The sequence below is a fragment of the Notothenia rossii genome, assembly GCF_949606895.1.
Source record: "Notothenia rossii genome assembly, chromosome: 3".
Taxonomy (NCBI): Eukaryota; Metazoa; Chordata; class Actinopteri; order Perciformes; family Nototheniidae; genus Notothenia; species Notothenia rossii.
This window is the reverse complement of record NC_136901.1, coordinates 40,179,689-40,198,877: the sequence shown is the minus strand read 5'-3', so window position 1 is coordinate 40,198,877 and position 19,189 is coordinate 40,179,689. Positions and strand designations below refer to the sequence as shown.

General features: G+C 39.2%; 3 protein-coding genes across 3 annotated transcripts; 1 reads left to right on the top strand and 2 right to left on the bottom strand.

Moving 5' to 3' along the window:
• The first annotated feature begins 522 nt into the window (after nt 1-522).
• On the top strand, nt 523-3,009 carry LOC307033947 (macrophage mannose receptor 1-like). Its single transcript, XM_079672582.1, has 4 exons — nt 523-579; nt 800-1,198; nt 1,556-1,900; nt 2,259-3,009. Exons 1-4 carry the CDS (start codon nt 567-569, stop codon nt 2,588-2,590), a joined length of 1,089 nt encoding a protein of 362 aa, XP_079528708.1. The 5' UTR covers nt 523-566; the 3' UTR covers nt 2,591-3,009.
• Nucleotides 3,010-5,527: 2,518 nt separating this feature from the next.
• LOC307034168 (C-type mannose receptor 2-like) lies at nt 5,528-14,124 on the bottom strand. Its single transcript, XM_079672938.1, has 6 exons — nt 14,098-14,124; nt 13,483-13,581; nt 7,996-8,036; nt 7,415-7,783; nt 6,697-7,014; nt 5,528-6,325 (listed from the first exon to the last, which is right to left on the bottom strand). The coding sequence occupies exons 3-6, from the start codon at nt 8,027-8,029 to the stop codon at nt 6,090-6,092; spliced, it is 957 nt and encodes a 318-aa protein (XP_079529064.1). The 5' UTR covers nt 8,030-8,036; nt 13,483-13,581; nt 14,098-14,124; the 3' UTR covers nt 5,528-6,089.
• Nucleotides 14,125-16,660: 2,536 nt separating this feature from the next.
• Nucleotides 16,661-18,274, bottom strand: LOC307032899 (zinc finger BED domain-containing protein 5-like; the record flags this gene model as incomplete). The annotated part of the gene is made up of 2 exons (XM_079671177.1): nt 16,661-16,783; nt 16,883-18,274. The coding sequence occupies 2 exons, from the start codon at nt 18,272-18,274 to the stop codon at nt 16,661-16,663; spliced, it is 1,515 nt and encodes a 504-aa protein (XP_079527303.1).
• Nucleotides 18,275-19,189: the final 915 nt, after the last annotated feature.

Genomic DNA, 19,189 nt, shown 5'->3' with positions numbered 1-19,189 from the left:
GTCCGCCCCCCACTCGCACATAGCACTTTACCCCTGCCTATATGCTGTGGGCTGATTATGGAGCCTTCATTGTAACAGTAATTCAGATGCAATTAGCCTATATAAAAGGCCTCAAATTGGAAGCACTGTTTGGGCCTTCTTTTTCACTCAATTCTGCAATAGGTAGATCTCGACTTTCACCTAGGCCGAGGTCGGTGATCTTGGGCTTAAAAAGGTTGGTGACCACTGCCCTAAAGGGACACAAAAAAAAGAAGAGTCGGGATAACGAGATACTAACGTGTGATTCTCTCTCTCTTTTAATTTATTTGTTCATGTCCCTTAGGGGCTCCGTATGTTACTGCTGGGGTTGCTCAATATTTGCATTTTCTCTAAATTTAGTACATCTTCATTAAACTACTACACAGAAGCGAGTGGTGCAGTCTGTGTTTGTGTTCATTTAACTGAAACGTTAGGTGTTCAAAATAATTTTAATATAACTGACATCATTTATAAGATTTATAAAAAAATTATCAATAACAATATTGGTTTCATCTAACAGAGCAAAGATGCAGTGAATTCTGTTTGTGATGATTCTGATGGGTAAGTGGATCATCTTATCAGATTTGTAACTGATATCACATCTGGAGTCATGAAACAGCTCATAACAATAAAAAGTGGAATAAGTGAACTCAGACCCCCGTTAAGATGAAGGGGATGATGTAAGAGGTGGGGGTGATTCTAGTACTCATGAGTTTGATTTAATGATCAGATGCTTGTCATACTGTCAGCTCCATCACTGCAGAATTGTCTCTGTTTTTAGGTCAGTGTTCCTTCTTCACATGTCACCTCTATGAGTACCACTTCATTCCTGATGGAAAGACCTGGGAGGAAGCCCAGAGTTACTGCAGAGAGCATTACACTGACCTGGCCACAGTGTCTGACATGAGAGGCGTGGAGAGACTGACTAACTCTCCACAGACTACAGACGCCTGGATTGGACTGAGGAGCATCAATGAAAGCGATATCAAAGAGTGGCACTGGTCTCTGCCGGGGGAGAAGTACAATCCTACAGAATGTGATCGAGGATGTGCGCCAGAATGGGTTCCAGATGAGCCGGACAATGGAGGTGATGATCCTGAGAACTGTGTGGGGATTAAACCCTCCCAAAAATGGTACGATGTCCATTGTTCTCGCAGCCAAAAGTTTATCTGCTACAATGGTGAGTATATGTCACTATTAACTCTATATACATTATATCATACTGTGTAACAATTGTTGAAAGATAACTCATGTTGTAGAGTTACATTTAATCAAAAGAAATGTTGCTTTTTACTTTTCACATAACATTATTGGTAACTTTGATGATACAATTCTACTTGTTTGAATATATTGTAATATTAAAGTATAGGCCTATTTTTTGATTATTCGATCTACATTATTATACCAAACACTTTAATCAATCTGAAACGTAAGTGAGATCGTGTTCATATTTTTTTTACTTTATTTTTTTTTAACATGATTTCATTAAGAGAAACTGATTTAAAAACGAGTAAAATGTGACTTTTCATTCTCACAGAATCAGGGCAAGAGAATAACTTTGTAATTGATGAACCAAAGAACTGGCTTCAGGCTCAGAGCTACTGCAGAGAGCATCACACTGACCTGGTCAGTGGAATCACACATATCAATTCAACAGAATTCAAGGAACGGGTCGAAGAACTCAACGATCAGCATGGCTCCTTGTGGATCGGCCTGTTCAGAGAGATCTGGAGTTGGTCAGATGGGAAGAATTTCTCTTTCAGACACTGGGATCCGGACTCATTTGAAGATGAAGCCTCAAAGACTTGTGCTATGACTACTTCAAATGGAAAATGGAGCTCAGACACCTGCACAGAGAAAAAACCCTCCTACTGCTATGACGGTGAGTTTTGGAAAAGTCATTGAATGTTTTTTTGTTTGATGTTTTTTGTTAAATATTTATACATGTATGTTGAATTATCCTTTTGTGGAGAAAATATGTATAATACACAGACAATTACAGATCATTGATCATTTGTTTATTCTTATAGAGAGAATATTATTATTATGTATATTTAAACCTGGCTTTTACATTTCTGGCCTTATTTGTCCTTGTCGTTAGATTTCATTGTATTTTTATCTCTTTAACTTAAGCAACTTTCTTTCTTTTTTTCTTTTAAACAAATGATCCTTATATGAAAGGTGCTATATTATTGTTTTGCCATACATGGTAACCCTAACTAAACAAATGTAAATTACAGACAAAGTGATCCTGGTCAATGAGAGTAAGACTTGGTATGAGGCCTTGGATTACTGCAGAGCGAACCACCGTGACCTGATCTCCATCACTGACAGTCACCAGCAGAGATGGGTCCAAGAGAAAGCCAAGATGGCCGACACTCCCTTCTGGCTGGGAATGCGCTACACCTGCACTCTGGATCTGTGGTTCTGGGTCATTGATCGTATGGTCTGCTATGACAACTGGGCCCCAGACCAAATGGATATGTGTGGCATGGCTGCAGTCATGAAGAGAGATGGAAAGTGGTACAAAAAGGCTGACCGTGAAAAGTTTCATTTCATCTGCGTTAAGTAAACCCATTGGTATATTTACTGCAACAAGCTCACTCTTCTCTAATATGTATCTGCTCTCTGGGTTTATTGAATGGCTATAGTTCAAATATAGAAATCACAGCCTGAAGAGGGGAGACACTAAATTACTAACATAATAATTATTATTAATTTATTTTTACTAACTGAGGATTAGAAATTGAGAAAAATGGGCGACACTGAATGTAACGTGTTTTTGTCACTGTGAACATCTGAATTACTTTATATGTTTTTGTTGTAGCAGTTATCCATATAGTGCGTGTATATTTATCCTCTTAAAGTGTGAAACCTGTAATCATCATTTTAACTGTTGTTGTGTTAAATCTATAATGTTTTGCTTTTCATAAAATATTTAACTTTTTGGTGATGGGTAAAATATGTAAAACCTTATTTCGTCATATTTACCTTCATTGAGTTTTAACTGTCTAAAGCTGAATAAACGATTCGACCAAAAAACAGGATGTGGTGCTTTCTTCCACTGGCTTTAAATATGAATGTTTTACATTTACCTAAGACGTGATTGTTTGACAGTAAAACTATATATAATATAATGTATGGGTTTATAATGTAAAGGGATTCCTCCATGGCTGTCATTCTTACAAATCAAACTACATAACAAGGACTGTGTTTGAGGTCACTGATAGATTTAATTCTTGATTTCTAAGAAGGTGCTTGCCAAAAAGTAAGCACACTAAGAAAGCAGGAAATGTGCTGATTAGTCATAAAATGTGAGGTTTTTGTTGGTCTAGTTATCTTTCAACACTAGGAGGCGCACTTGAACCAGATTTTCTGTTGAAAATATGTGCCTGCTGTCAGTGAGATATGCCTATGATAGCAATGCATGTATAAACATCTTACAAACAATTTCATAATGACTTTTTGTTGAAAATAAATGTCACGTGATAATTAAATATGAGTCTCAATTTAACCCAATAAGTGTATTGGAAACTTTAATGCACATGTGTTGAGTTTTATACTTGTCAATGGAAAAATTAGAATCCAAATTGATATTAAAAAAGTATATTGAATATGAGCTATAAAACACGTGGCAGAAACATACATAATTGTTCGCCTTTTTCCAACAGTTTAACTTAATATACATTTTTCCATAGTTAAAAATGTATTATTTGCTGCTCTCTGGTGGACAAACCGTGTTCTGCTAGAGCAGCCTCCCTCTCCTCCATCCTCATCCTTCTGAACCTTTTTCAGTGTTGACATCAAACCACCAGTTCTCCTTCAGAGTTCAGCCTCCTGACAGCCTGGTGGAAAAACAGTTTTTTAGTCAGGTGGTGCTCGACCTCAGGCTGCGGAACCTCCTCCCTGAAGGCAGGAGGGTGAAGAGGCAGGTGGAGGTATGCTGAGGATGCTCTTGATGGCGCCTCAGTAGAAGGAGAGCATGATGATGGTTCGGGGAGGCTTTGCGGACGAAGTAAAGGCGCTGCTGGGCTTTCTTGCTGATTGACGTGGTCTTGTTGGCCCAGGAGAGGTCCTCGGTTATGTGCACCCCCAGGAATGTGGTGCTGCTCACCAGCTCCACAGCAGCACCACCGATGGTCAGTGGGTGGGGGTGTTGGGTGCAGGTTCTCCTGAAGTCGTCAACAATCTCCTTTGTTTTCTCCACATTGAGAAAGAGATCGTTATCTATGCACCACGTGGCCAGTTGGTTCACCTCCCTCCTGTAGTGGGTCTCATTGTTGTTGCTGATGAGACCCACTACGGTCGTGTCATCCGTAAACTTGATGAAGTGGTTGGAGCTGTGGGTGAGTGTGCAGTCGTGGGTCAGCAGGGTGAAGAGCAGGGGGCTGTGCACACATCCTTGGGGGGCCCCCGTACTGAGTGTGATGGTGCCTGATGTGTTGTTCCCGACCCGTACAGATTGGGGTCTGGCAGTGAGGAAGTCCAGCAGCTGAGGCCGAGGTTTGTTAGTTTACAAACCAGCTGCTGGGGGGTGATGATGTTGAACGCTGAACTACAGTAGATTCTATGAATAGCATCCTAACATGAGAGTTTTTAGTGTCCAAGTGGGTGCAGCCTGGATTGGGAGCAGAGGACCAACACTTCATGATGGTGGAAGTCAGCGCTACGGGGCAGAAGTCATTGAAGCAGGAACGTGATGACTTCTTCAGCACAGGTATGATGGTGGTTATCTTGAAGCACGAGGGAAGCCTGGCTCAGGCAGCCACTGGCAGCCAGTGAAGGCGGAGGAGCGGTGTTTCCATGGGAATAACTTAGGGAGGTTGAAAACCAGTCGAGCTGCAGCAGTTTGAATGAGTTGTAAAGGTTGGACGGTGCTTGCAGGTAGACCAGCCGGTGATGAGGATGGAGGAGAGGGAGGCTGCTCTAGCAGAACACGGTTTGTCCACCAGAGGGCAGCAAATAATATATTTGTATTATAGCTGTAGAAAGATTCATATTCTGCTGAACCTTTTGAAAAAAGCGGACTATTAGGTATGTTTCTGCCACGTGTGATATAGCTAATATTAATTAAACTTTTACATTTTAATATAATTCAAAACTGAACCCGTGTGCAGTAAAGTTTCCAAAAATATTTAATGGGGTTAAATTGAGACTCACGTTTTAATATCACCAGACATTTATTTTCAACACATTTCTATTTTGAAAGTCAAAATGAAATAGTTTGTAAGATGTTTATTCAAGCATTGCTGTGACTTTCATAGGCATATCTCGCTGACAGCAGGCTCATATTTTCAACAGAATATCAGGTTAAAGAGCGCCCTCTAGTGTTAAAAGATAACTAGAACAACAAAAGTATCTCCATCAACTTACAAGTTTATATACCCATACATTGTATATGTGTTTTACTGTCTAATAATCACAGTTTATGTAAATGTAAAATATGACTATTTAAAGCCAGTGGATGAAAGAACCACACCTTGTTTTTGGGTCAGATCGTTTATTCAGTTTTAGACAATTAAACATCCAGTTAAAACTCCATAAAGGTTAATATGCCAAAAATAGTGATACACATATTATAACCATCACCACATTTCAACCAAAACGTAAAATATTTATGAAAAGCAAAACATAATAGATTTATCTTTTTATATATTTTTTCTCATAAACATATAATAGGACACAACAAAAATTCAAATGAATATTACAGGTTTCACACTTTAAGAGGATAAATATACATGCATTATATCAATAACCACTACAACAAGTCCATATCATAAAGTAATTCAGATGTTCACAGAGGCAAATGTTACATTTAGTGCTGCCCATTTTTTTTTAGTAATTTAGTTTCTCCCCTCTTCAGGCTGTGATTTCTATATTTGAACTAGAGCCATTCAATAAACCCAGAGAGCAGATACATATTAGAGAAGAGTGAGCTTGTTGCAGTAAATATACCAATGGGTTTACTTAGCGCAGATTAAATGAAACTCTTCATTGTCAGTCTTTTTGTACCACTCCCCATCTCTCTTCATGACTGTAGCCATGTCACAATGAACTTGTCTTGTCTTTTCTTATTGGGCCCAGTTGTCATAGCAGACCAGACGATCAATGACCCAGAACCACAGATCCAGAGTGCAGGTGTAGGGCATTCCCAGCCAGACGAACTCAGTGTCGGCCATCTTGGCTCTCTCTTGGACCCATCTCTGCTGGTGAGGGTCAGTGATGGAGACCAGGTCATGGTGGTTCTTTCTGCAGTAATCCAAGGCCTCATCCCAAGTCTTACTCTCTTTGATCAGGATCAGTTTGTCTGTCATTGAAATGGATATTTTTTTAACTTAGATTAATAATTTTTGAAAAACAATGAATTTCAATAACATAGCACCTTACAAACATCATTTGTTGTTATAATAAATAGAAATCTCTTCAAACACAAGTACAATATATAGAAATAGTATGAAAACCATTGATAAAGAAAACTAATGCAACAAATGGCGTAGCACCTTTTGTAAAAGCCAGGATAAAAAAAGGTGAGGACAAAAACACGACCAAATGATATTCATTACTTTCTGCTCTTTCATGGTTTTATAATTGTCAGTCTCCACTAAAGGATATTTAACATATGTGTACAAATATATAACTAAAAACTAAAATACTTTAAAAGATTTTTTCAAAACTCACCGTCATAGCAGTAGAAGGGTTTTTTGTCTGTGCAGGTGTCGGAGCTCCATTTTCCATTTGACGTGGTCATAGCACAAGTCTTTGAGGCTTCATCTTTAAATGAGTCCTCCCAGTGTCTGAAAGAGAAATTCTTCCCATCTGACCAACCCCAGGTGTCTCTGAACAGGCCGATCCACAAGTCAGAAGACCCACACCGATATTCGATATCATTGATCAGTTTGCTTCCACTGACCAGGTCAGTGTGATGTTCTCTGAAGTAGCTCTGAGCCTGAAGCCAGTTCTTGGTCTTCGTTATACAGTGGTATGTTTGATTTGGTTCTGTGTGAAAAAAGAGACACAATTAATTACACATTGTTACAAGTGAATTAATCTCAATAAAAAATAAAACAAAATAATTGTTGGAAACATTTGAAAAAATTAACAAAATTTGAGTTTAAAGTCTATTAAAGTGTTACGTTTAATAATGTTACATTGCATCATTACAAGTAGGCCTGTACCTGACCACTGTCGTATACACACAATGTATTTCAAATGTGTAGAATTGTATCATGACATTTACCATTAATGTTATATAAAACTGAAAAGCAAACATTTATTTTAAATATATTGTTGTCTTAACAATGTATTCAGAAAAATACATGTGATTACATTTTCAAAATTGTTACACAGTATGACATGAGGTTAACACACAATATCAACATTAGATATGTGTTCTCACCATTGTAGCAGATGAACCCAACGTGATGCATACAAGGGTAATCGTGCCATTGTTGACCTCTTATCATCACACAGTCGTCATTTGTTCCATTATCCGGCTGACCTGTCTCCCATTCTGTCTCAGATTCTTTGAACTCCACCCCCGGCAGAGACCAGTGCCACGACCTCTCGGTACTTGATATGCTGTGCAGTCCAATCCAGGCGTCTGTAGTCTGTGAAGAGTTAGTCAGTCTCTCCACGTCTCTCATGTCAAACACTATGGCCAGGTCAGTGTAATTCTCTCTGCAATACCTCTGGGCTTCCTCCCAGGGCATTTCCTCTTCAATGAAGTGGTACTCATAGAGGTGACATGTGAAGAAGGAACACTGACCTAAAAACAGAGACAATTCTGCAGTGATGGAGCTGACAGTATGACAAGCATCTGATCATTAAATCAAACTCATGAGTACTAGAATCACCCCCACCTCTTACATCATCCCCTTCATCTTAACGGGGTCTGAGTTCACTTATTCCACTTTTTATTGTTATTGAGAGTGAGCTGTTTCATTACTCCGGATATAATTTAATTTAGAATCCACTTACCCATCAGAATGAGCACAAAGAGACTCCACTGCATCTTTGCTCTGTTAGATGAAACCAATATTGTTAGTGTACAGTGATCATTTACTAATCTTAAAAATGATATCAGTTGCATTTAAATTATTTTAAAAACCTAATGGGTCAGTCAAATGACCAGAAACACAGACTGCACACCTCCCTTCAGTGCAGCAGTTTAATGAGGAAGTTCATGTTAAGAAAATGCAAATTCTGAGCAGCACCAGCAGTAACAGGCACACACCGTAAAATGTATTTTTAGCAGATGGAAATGTCTAATTTCAATGAAACACCAGTTGCAAACTAATCATTAATAATAATTAATATTTACTGTATAGTGCCACACAACAACACTGACTTCTTATGTTGTTGTTTTTGTCGAAGCTATAAGTATTAATATGTTGCTGGTGATACATTTTGTAGATTATTTATTCACATTAAAATGTAGGCCTACTCCTCCTATCAGAGACATCAACTGAAATTCTAGCTGAATTAAATTGTGTATTGTTGCTTTTATAAGCCCGATTAAAAGATGTGTGTTAATTATTTTATTAGGGGTGAACTTACCCGAATGAAAATTACATTGTGATTATTTGAACTGAGAGTGAGATTGCTGTGTGTATACTCGTGATGGGAATGTCGGCTCTTCTTGGTGAGCCGGATCATTTGGCTCGGCTTACCAACAAGAGCCGGCTCTTTCGGCTCCTAAACGGCTCTTCAGTTTACCACATATTATACCCTTTAATTAAATCAGATGTAGCCCTGTTTTGATGTGTATAGGCCTATGTGTACACATATATCACTTAAATTAATCAATAGATCATTTGTACTGAAGTATTCAAAAGTAACAATTACATGTTTAATATAAATTATTTGCTGTGGCCAAATGTTTTCATTGCATTTACAGACCCTTGTAACTCTCTGATACCACCCAATGAATGCACTGACTTGCTTGTAGAACCACGCTACACAAAACAAATAGCAACACCTATAAAAACTATTTTAAAAAAAGGGGCTACTGTATCGACATTTTAAAATTACATATAAAGAAAAGGCCGATTCTGTGAGCTGCAGCTGACCACGCCCCCCTGCAGGAGAGGGGAGCGTGCTCTGAGATCAGATGCTGCGCTCTCAGAAGCGGGGGAAAAAAGAGATCTCCCTCCTCCGTGTTTTATTCTTATAGAAGTAAGAAGAGAAGCAACGGGGCAGAAACCCTCCTTTTTACGCAGCGGTCCAGACATAGACATCAAACGGCGACACATATTCAGTTGATATTTACTTTGGCATTAGGGCAGGGATATCTAGATATTTTCCAATGTTTGACATAATGAATTGTGCTATTTTTAAAGCAAGCAACGATGTTTTCAAATCTGTAATCAAAAAGCTCCTCAAAAACACTATCGAAGCAGTTCCTGCCACTGCTACGTTAGTTCAAACAGTAACAACGGACTATCTTTCTTCAGCGGATGCATGTCAATTTAAATAAATACAACTATTTTTTAAATCAATAAAATAATTTTCTAAATCCGTAAAAGCATTTCAATTAATATTGGGAGTCATGTCGTTACTGTGTTGAGAATGTGGCCATGTAATAAGCGGGATAATGTGCACATTGCACATTGCATAATGTGCCTTCATGCCGATCTAGATCCCTCCGCAAAAAAAAAGAAGAACCAGCTCGTTCGCTGGCGCGAACCGGTGTCGGTACCAGATGTGTTCGGGGTACGTGTTCGGGGTCCGTCTCTTACCAGTGACGTCACGACGTAATGACGTCACGCATTGTGATTGGCTCTACGGTAATTTACCCACGCTGTCTAGAGTATAGAGGGGTTTTTTGATCATTACATTACATTGTATTTAGCTGACGCTTAAGTGCATTCGACCAACAAGATAAAAACTTGAAGAAATACAATAAAACTTGAAGAAAAACAAAGACGAATGAGGAGAAGAACAAGAGAAATCGAAGGTAAGAAGTATAAAACGTAATATGGTAGGTAATATGTAATATGTTCAGTGCCGTTGGTACGTTAGTTCAAACAGTAACAACGGACTATTTTTCTTTGCGTATGCATGTCAATTTAAATCAATACATACAACTATTTCACATGTACAATATTTTCTTAGCCCTAATACTTAATACTACTTATTTCGTTTTGATTGTTATATTTGATTATATTATATATTATCAATAAATTATATATTATATATCAATATGATATACTTTTCTATATAATAGATTATCAAAAAAAGTATTTATTAAGTAAGGGATAATGTGCAGCAATCACAATCAAGTCCACAATCGAATCCATAAAGACAAAGTAAATCTGTTTACAGTTGTTTCATATGTATGTTGAGAGGTATCCATATATCTCTTCATTTTGCTCTCAAAGTGCACCAGATTGATGCATTTAACTTCAATATTTAAAAAAAAATCACTCCAAAGGGAGTGCTTGTTCTTCCTTCTGTCTGTCTGAATCTGTGTATTCTCATGTTCCGATTAACCCAGCCAAATTTTTCTTCTTTTGTGTCTTGATGTGATCTTGAGTCGAGGCTGATCCTCTTGCTGTGGTCCCGCATCCTGGATCCTCTATCCTGAGTTCTGGATTAAGTCGTGGACTTCGGGTCGTGGCTGAACCTGTCTCTGCGGTCCTGCCTGGGTCTCGTCGTGCTGCCTCCCTGAAGGCTCCCACAGGATTGTTGACATCTTCGTGGATTCATCCTATTATTATAGACGCATGCATTTCCTAACATTTGGTCTACCTATGTTGCAAATGTATTATCTCCTCGATTTACACACGGCATCTATTGCACGTCTGTCCGTCCTGGGAGAGGGATCCCTCTTCTGTTGCTCTCCCCGAGGTTTCTCCCATTTTTCCCTTTAAACTGTGGGTTTTCTCTTGAAGTTTTTCCTTGTACGATGTAAGGGTCTAAGGACAGAGGGTGTCGTTTTCTTCTCATACTGATATTCTGAACAAACTGCTGTTGTATTAGCTGTAAAATGTTTTTACTGTAGGTATTTGTACAGCACTTTGGCTCGACCAAAAATCGTTTATAAATGTGCTATATAAATAAAACTTGATTTGATTGATTTGATTTGAAAGGGTGCGCGCCAAGGTTCCATATTAGGATCAATAATTTCACCATATACTGTATGTAAATAATCTCGAATAATCTTTCAAATGCTTCTTTCCATTTTTATGCAGATGATACTGTTATTTATTGTTCATCCTCTTCTATAGAGCAAGTCTTGATTTCCTCCAGTCTGCCTTTGATGTTATTCCATCCCATTTATCTCAACTCAAGTTAGTATTAAATGCAGACAACTCCAAACTCATGATATTCTCAAATCGCAAAAAGTTAACTTATTTTCTCCCCAACATTTGTACTGTTCAAGGGACTGACATTGACATTGAAAGGGTCACTACATACACATATCTAGGTTTTATTATTGATCAGAACTTATCTTTCAAGTCACACACTGAAAATGTTGTTTTAAAATTAGGTTTCTCCTTTCAGACAAGGAAACATTTGATCTCTGCAACGTTTTTACCAGTATTGGATTCTGGTGATCTGCTTTACATGAATGCCTCTGACCAGTGCCTAAAGAGTTTGGATACTGTGTACCATTGTGCATTATGTTTTATTACATATACATATATATATATATATATATATATATATATATATATATATATATATATATATATATATATTGTGAGTTTGGAATAAATATGCACTTCATGAAAATTATTAGTTGGTTACTGCTAGTAAAAAAACAGTAAGGTTAATACTGGATGTTTGTTACACTTGGATATGTTTTCTGTAACACTTGTAAGATAATTATTCTCCAGTTTATGCATTTGAGTGACTTGCAGTTAATGCTCGACATTCAATTCAAAACCTTTATTTATCCAGGTAAAATCCTATTGAGATCAATGATCTATTTTTCAAGGGAGACCTGCAGCAGTAGGTTCCACATGAAGACATACAAACATAAACAACAGAACAACAAAAGGACATCATACAGCAAAAAATACAGGGATTACAATTTACATATCTATCCACATGTACAGGTACCAACAGCATCTGACTGTGGAGCATCCAACCGAGCTTTAAAAACATGTGGTACCAGCTTGGTAATTTTACATTCTTTTTGCAGACTGTTCCAAGTTAGTGGAGCTGCACATCTAAAAGCTTTCTTCCCTAAGACAGTCCTAGCACTTGGCACATTTAATAAAACCACAGCATGAGATCTCAGGCAATAAGTACTTTCAATTTGCCGAGAGATCAGGGAGCAGATATAAGATGGTACTTTATCCAACATGGCTTTTCTAAATGAAAATGTACCAGTGACTGAGCCTCAGTACAGTAAGTGATGGCAAAACCGCCTTGGTTTACAGTGTACAGTGATGCGTAAGTGCTTTACAGTTTGTCACAAATCTCAGTGCACTGTGATAGTAAAACCTTATTGTGGTGTAATTATATATCCAAAGCAGTCAGAAGTCAGAAAATCTTTAGTGATGTTTAACCACTCAGAAGACAGCCCATCAAAATGAACACATTGGGACCTTTCAGAGAGGTAGTTCATCTTCTACATATAATAACGGACACGTAAAGAATGAAGTGTAAGCTATGTTTAAATGTTCGGAATTTGACCGTGTATGATGGTCCTCTTGAGTTGCCGTACAGCCAATGGCGTACAGCCATTGCTCCGTTTTCATGTTTTTTTAACATGTTTTTCACAAACATTTTCACACGCTAGGAGCATAGGAATAATTCAATTCGGTTCGTCATGATCTGTAGATGTGATTTGCCCCCGAGCACCCCTGGGTAAATTACCGTACAGCCAATCACAATGCGTACAATGCGTGACGTCATTGGTAAGAGACGGCCCCCGAACACATATGGTACCCCGAACACATCTGGTACCGACACCGGCTCCCGTTGTTCACTTAAAAAAGCCGGCTCTTTGAACCGGCTCATTCGCGACCGACACATCACTAGTGTATACACATCGTCTCCAATACAACATTTAAGATTTACCACCGTTTTTTAAAGCAGGAAAATAGTGGGTTTTTCAGCCCTGAGTAATGTCTACGGGACAGGCTGCATACATCGCCCACAAAGCTCTAAAAACCTAACATGAACCTGAAAGGTAAACAAAATGTCCACTAGACTCAGACTAAATGTTTTTTCATTATACATGTCCAGCGTTCTTGGTAGGGTGCCAACTTTTTGTAAAAAAAATAGTTTCAAAGTGAAACATTGAGATTTTAATACAAATACATAAAAGTGATTTCAAGAGAAACAAATGATTTAAGGGAATAAATGAACATAAAAGGGTTTTAGATTTCATTGCTTCTGATTGATATGTGATTCATTAAATGTTCCTCCCCTTTGGAAAATACTCTGAAGGAGAATATCTTTCTCAAGAATAAACAAAATATGAAAATGACTGAACAGAATCACACTTACTTCTCCTGAGTCGTCCTGTCAGCTGCTTCTCTCTCTGTCTCTCTCGATGTGCTGGTGAAGACTCAGATATCCACGAGGTCGCTGCTCTCTTTGAGCAACCTTTGGACAAACATTTGAATATTGAAATTCAGATGTCAAAGAGGTCTGTCATGGTGGATATAGGATCCATTGTTGCTAAGAATATCCTATACATGATGTAACAGCAAACACACACTGCCCTGTTGACTTTCTAACAAATGAGAGAAACTTTTCCACTAATAATATTAATTATATTTATATATTCATTATAATGTCTATATTTATAATTGTTTCAGAACACTTTATCTGAAACGATGAGTTATTACTGCCAACTTCTACAAGAAGGATAGTGAACAATTGATATAGCTACAAGAGAAAGGGTTTCTAGTAAAATACAAAAAATGTGCACAAGTTTTACTGAATTTTCTGAGACCTTCACATGGTCAGTTTCAATTTTTGTATCCATACATGAACAAAAGGCAGATAAGTATTAAAGTACTGTAAGCGCTGACAACCCTTGTCCTGATATCAGCAGGGAGCTCGTTGCACAAATTTGGAGTGAGGATAGCAAACAGGCTCGTTTCTGTAGACGGGTACCTGGGTCCCACTCACACTGGGGAAGGAGCGAGCCGATTGGTCGATGCAGAGTGAAGCGCACGTGAAGGAGTGTGTGGGTTTAAACTTGTATTGTGTGTAACCATGGGCAGTTATAGGGGGGGCAAACAGGGGCCTGTGACGCGGAGCTTGGTACCCCCTGTGGCCCTACTCCAAAATAAAAAATATAAAATACTAAGTTACTGTGCTTTTTTTCAGTAATATAAATGAATAAGTAAGTTACTGGAGCAAATGCTGTAACTTAAACAAATCCCAACAAATATTAGGAAATACATTAAAAACATCGTTTTTCATAAATAATGTATTTATTGCCGCAAACTTATTTTAATCTTCTGTATCTTGGTCCAAAGTAACTAATACAACCAAATAAAATGATAACAAAGTCATTTACACAAACTCTGTCTCTAATCAAACACCAATAATGGTATTTTATGCTTTTTCATGCGCCGTGACTTTAAACACAAACTTTTTAAATCTCCTTCTTCCTGCATTAAATGTGCCTCTCATTAAATGATTGGCCCCATCACGGCCCCGCCAGTCAAATCAGTATAGAACCACCACTGCAGCTACTTCTATTCCGACTGCCTCAATTTATTGGTGTTGTATGTTATTGTCTCCGTTCTCCCCCAAGAAACCCCTCTGGGACGTAAGACTGAACGGTGCTTGAATGTGTGTGAATGTTAATTTCTGCCTCTGTATGAATGGGTGACAACGAGTGAATGCTGACTTGTTTATGTAAAACGCTTTGAGGGCTCATAAAATACTGGAAAAACACCGTATAAAATGCAGTTTATTTACCAGGCGTGCTGCTCCAGGGTCACTTCCATTATTCTTTTTTATTTATCTGCTTATTCAATTAACAGAGGCATTTTTCTCAGAATTTAAACCTCATATTTGTACATAACGTAAGTAAACAAAAAAAATGAATTGTATTTATTTTGAAGATAAAACCATTATTTCCAAACTTTTTATCAGTGTAGCTTTCAGCTTTTTCTAAACCGTGTGTGTTGGACAGTCAGCTTTCCGGGTCCCATCTCTGGGTTTTTTCCATTACATTACTGTATGTAAATGTCCTGTCATAACTGATATGGACTTCCCCTTTGGATCAATGGTCGTGAAAGAGATCATAATATTTTGTGTTGTAATATTCAAATGCTGGCAGTAAATTAGCTAAATATCAGCGACGTGCAGTCAGGGGAGGCAGAGTCTCACCTGTCATACTCATCGGCGTCGCGAGACCCTTTTCACGGGGGCACGTGCCCCCCTGTAGATCTGAGGTGCCCCGGTATGCCTGGGTCACTGATTTTTTTATTAATTTATTAATTTATTCAGGGTTCGAAATGGCGACACGCCCGCACGCCCGGGTCTAGTAACTTTCCTATCGGACTAGTAACTCTATGCACTTGCCTGCCCGTGTGTCTGGTAACTTTATAACCCCTTTGCACGGAGCGTCTTTTACAAGCATTGTGGCCGTCAATGCTGTTAAATATGTTCTTTATTCTCGCGTCCAGGAGAGAAGCTTTAAAATGAGACTAAATGGAGTCTCTGAAAAGATTCAAATGGGATACTTTAATTAAAAAAGGCGCGGTAGTGTTACAGACAGAATATTGTTCCGGCAGAAAACAGCTGTGATCTGGTTCTCCTGAGCAAGAAGAAGACAGCGGATCTCTCCTCCGGCGCTGCTATATATATCCTCTGCTGGCTCCTCCCCGCCAGCCGGCTCACCTCGTCTCCAATGTCCGTTATTGCATTTAAACAGAGGATAGGTTCTTTTCACATTCAATATATGCTTAACACGCCGTTTCTCCTCATATTCTCTTTCATCACTTTTCATTTAACACATTCTAAACGCTGTAATCAATACTCTAAACCAGGGGTTCCCAAACTTTTCCATGCCAAGGCCCCCCAAAAATCATTAGCTTCTGGCCGGGGACCCCCTTTGCAAACCCACCAACAATGCTACAAAATATGTCACACATCAACTTTAAGAACGTTTTTGTTACTTTTATTCTCTATTCAATACTGTAATTATTACATTTGTTTAGCATGAGAATAATATTAACAATATGTTTTCAACACAGAATAAGATTTGTATGGCAGGGCATCTTTGTTCCACCACAATGTTTTTCTTATTATAGACACTATGTTGCAATACATTTTACCCTACAGAAAATATATTTACATATGCAAGAGTTTTTTTTTTTTGTCTTTCTTGCATTATGTCTTCAAAAGTTTTCAGTCAAAAAAGAAAAAAAATCTATTAAACTGACTTGGTTCTGTAAGTTCAACACTATATTCCCACTGAATAACAAACCTTTCAACAAACTGTTGATGATGCAAAAACAGAAAAAAGAAACCAAACCTCTCTTTTGTGTGTGTGTGTGTGTGTGTGTGTGTGTGTGTGTGTGTGTGTGTGTGTGTGTGTGTGTGTGTGTGTGTGTGTGTGTGTGTGTGTGTGTGTGTGTGTGTGTGTGTGTGTGTGTGTGTGTGTGTGTGTGTGTGTGTGTGTGTGTGTGTGTGTTGGAAGTGACAGACAGTGATCACACTAGTGGGAGGGATGGGCTTGGTGGCTCCTACACAGTCTGTCAAGCCTGGGCTTAATGTCTGTCAGTGCCATACGCATGTCATTGTCCACATGTAGACGTGCTCTATGTTTAGTTTTGAGTACCTTTAAAGTTGAAAAGCCAGACTCACACAAGTAAGTTGTTGCAAAAGGGAGAAGGCATTTCAGTGCCCTGTCAGCCAAGGTGGGATAGTCCTTTCTTACATGTAGCCAGTAGTTAGACAGGGGAAGAGCCTCAAAGTTTAGTTTTAAATCCCCTGAGTTTGTCATCTCAATCAGCTCCTCCTGTGACTTTATGTCCAAACTAGAACCGACACCGGGGGAAAAGGGGTTCCTAACCCAGTTTAAATGTGTGTTTTCAAGGTCAGGGAAATAGTCTTTAAAATATCCTTGGAGGTGCTCCAGGTGGGACTGGATCATTGGAGAGATGGAGCCCAAATCATCACATGACAGCAGCTCCTGGTGAAGTAGTGGGAACATCTCTGTGACTCCCTCCTGGAGCTTGTTTGACCACAGCATAATCTTTTTGGAAAAAGCACGCACTTTGTCTTGCACCTGCAGTATGTACGTGTCACGTCCTTGCATGCTTTGGTTCAGTACATTTAGATGCAGAAAAATGTCTGACATGTATGCAAGTTTGCGGATCCAGGTTGCATCAGTGAACCGCTCTGCTAGCTGATGCTTTTCAGAAGAGAGGAACTCTCCAACCTCCCTCCGCAGCTCATAGACACGGTTCAAAACTGCGCCCCGTGACAGCCAGCGCACGTTTGAGTGAAGCAGCAGCCCCTCAAAACGGGCGCCCATCTCATTACAAAGCAGGGTAAACAGTCTGTGTTTCAAGGGGCGGGCTTTAATAAAATTCACCACTTGTACAACCTCCTGTAGTACCTGATTCAACTCGTTATCCATCCTTTTTGCGACAAGTGCCTCACGGTGGAGCATGCAGTGTGTGGCGACTACATGCGGGGCTTTCTGCTTAATGAGAGCGGTCACTCCACTGATCTTGCCGGTCATTGCCGCGGCTCCGTCCGAACACACCCCCACACAGCGGGCCCAGTTCAATCCGTTAGACTCGATGTAATCGTCCAAAACTTGAAAAATATCTTTCCCAGTGGTTCTTCTTTCAAGTGCTTTACAAAACAGTATTTCCTCGACAAATCTCTCCTGGGAAATAAATCGAATGTACACAAGCAGTTGGGCCTCATTCGATATGTCTGTGCTCTCATCTAGTTGAAGAGCGAAGTACTCGCTGGCTCTCACCTGCTCCAAAAGCTGAGCAGATACGTCCTGCGCCATGTCACCAATCCGTCGGCTGACGGTGTTGTCCGAGAGTGGGACAGCGTCAATTTTTTTAGCAGCATCCTCGCCAAGCAATTCTCGGACAATGTCTTTGGTAGCTGGAAAAAGCAAATCCTCTCCGATTGTGTGAGGTTTTTTTGCACGAGCAATGTGGTATGAAGCTAAAAATGATGCCTTCAGGGCCCGCTCGGGAACGGTAGCTTGCTGTGTGAATGCAGCAGATTGCCTGGCCAAATGCTCCTCTTTACGTCTGAAGAAGTCTGCCGTTTTTTCGGCCTCTGCCGGATGTTTTTGCATCAAGTGACGCTGAAGTTTCGAAGGTTTTAAACACTCGTTTGAGAGGGTCTCCAGACAGAGCACACACTTCGGTCAATCATGGCCATTTTTCTGTATGGCTGTAAAGCCATACTTAATGTACGCTGCCTCGTACCTTCTGATTTTAATTGGCCAGGAGTTCTTAGGTTTTTTTGCAGCAGTGTCCTCCACAGCAGGGCTGTTGGTCGGTTCCGTTGACCTGTTCTTTGTCAAAAACCTGTCCATTTTGAGCTAGCTAGCTTGCTCGCTTGACGAGCAAAGCAGCTTGATAAATGGCGCAAACCGCCAGGTCTAAACATGACGTCATGGCGTCGTGAACGATGTTTTGACTGGTAGGCAATCAGAAAGATGACTATGGCAAATTATATGTTCCATTATTATAAATTATATTTTATAATTATGATTTTTTTTTAAAAATCAGATTTAAAATATTTATTAAAAAATAATTAGAATTTTTTTTTTTTGTCTTTCCTTTTTTTTTCTTATCTTCCCTCCAATTTTCTGAGGCCCCCCTAGCGCCCCCTGGCGGCCCCCCAGGGGGCCGCGGCCCCCACTTTGAAAACCACTGCTCTAAACAATACTTCTCGGCTCGTTTGGTTTCCGGTCATTCCGGATGTTGCCACATGCTACTCTCGTCTGTAAACAATAATGTATTCAAATAAACTGTACTTTCATTTAATATTCAACATGGTAGTATCTCGACATCTATCGTTGTAGTGTTAAATCAGTAGGTTTCGGTTTTCACCACACCAAGTCATTTCGCTTCTCAATTCATCTCTAGGAAATCGTATATTAGCCACATGCTACATGCTAACCGTAGATGAAGGATTTTCAGAATAAAAGCTTAACTGCTTGTGCACAAGAATTTCTGGTTTTTCAGTATAAAAGAGCGTTTAA

What these genes read in the sequence shown, in the direction of transcription:
- LOC307033947 (XM_079672582.1), top strand. An exon ending in AAAGTTTATCTGCTACAATG is followed by an intron (nt 1,199 to 1,555) that starts GTGAGTATATGT and finishes TCATTCTCACAG; the next exon opens with AATCAGGGCAAGAGAATAAC. An exon ending in ACCCTCCTACTGCTATGACG is followed by an intron (nt 1,901 to 2,258) that starts GTGAGTTTTGGA and finishes TGTAAATTACAG; the next exon opens with ACAAAGTGATCCTGGTCAAT.
- LOC307034168 (XM_079672938.1), bottom strand. Translation starts at nt 8,029, where the DNA reads ATGCAGTGGAGTCTCTTTGTGCTCATTCTGATGG. An exon ending in CTTTGTGCTCATTCTGATGG is followed by an intron (nt 7,784 to 7,995) that starts GTAAGTGGATTC and finishes CTCTGTTTTTAG; the next exon opens with GTCAGTGTTCCTTCTTCACA. An exon ending in TGGGTTCATCTGCTACAATG is followed by an intron (nt 7,015 to 7,414) that starts GTGAGAACACAT and finishes TTTTTCACACAG; the next exon opens with AACCAAATCAAACATACCAC.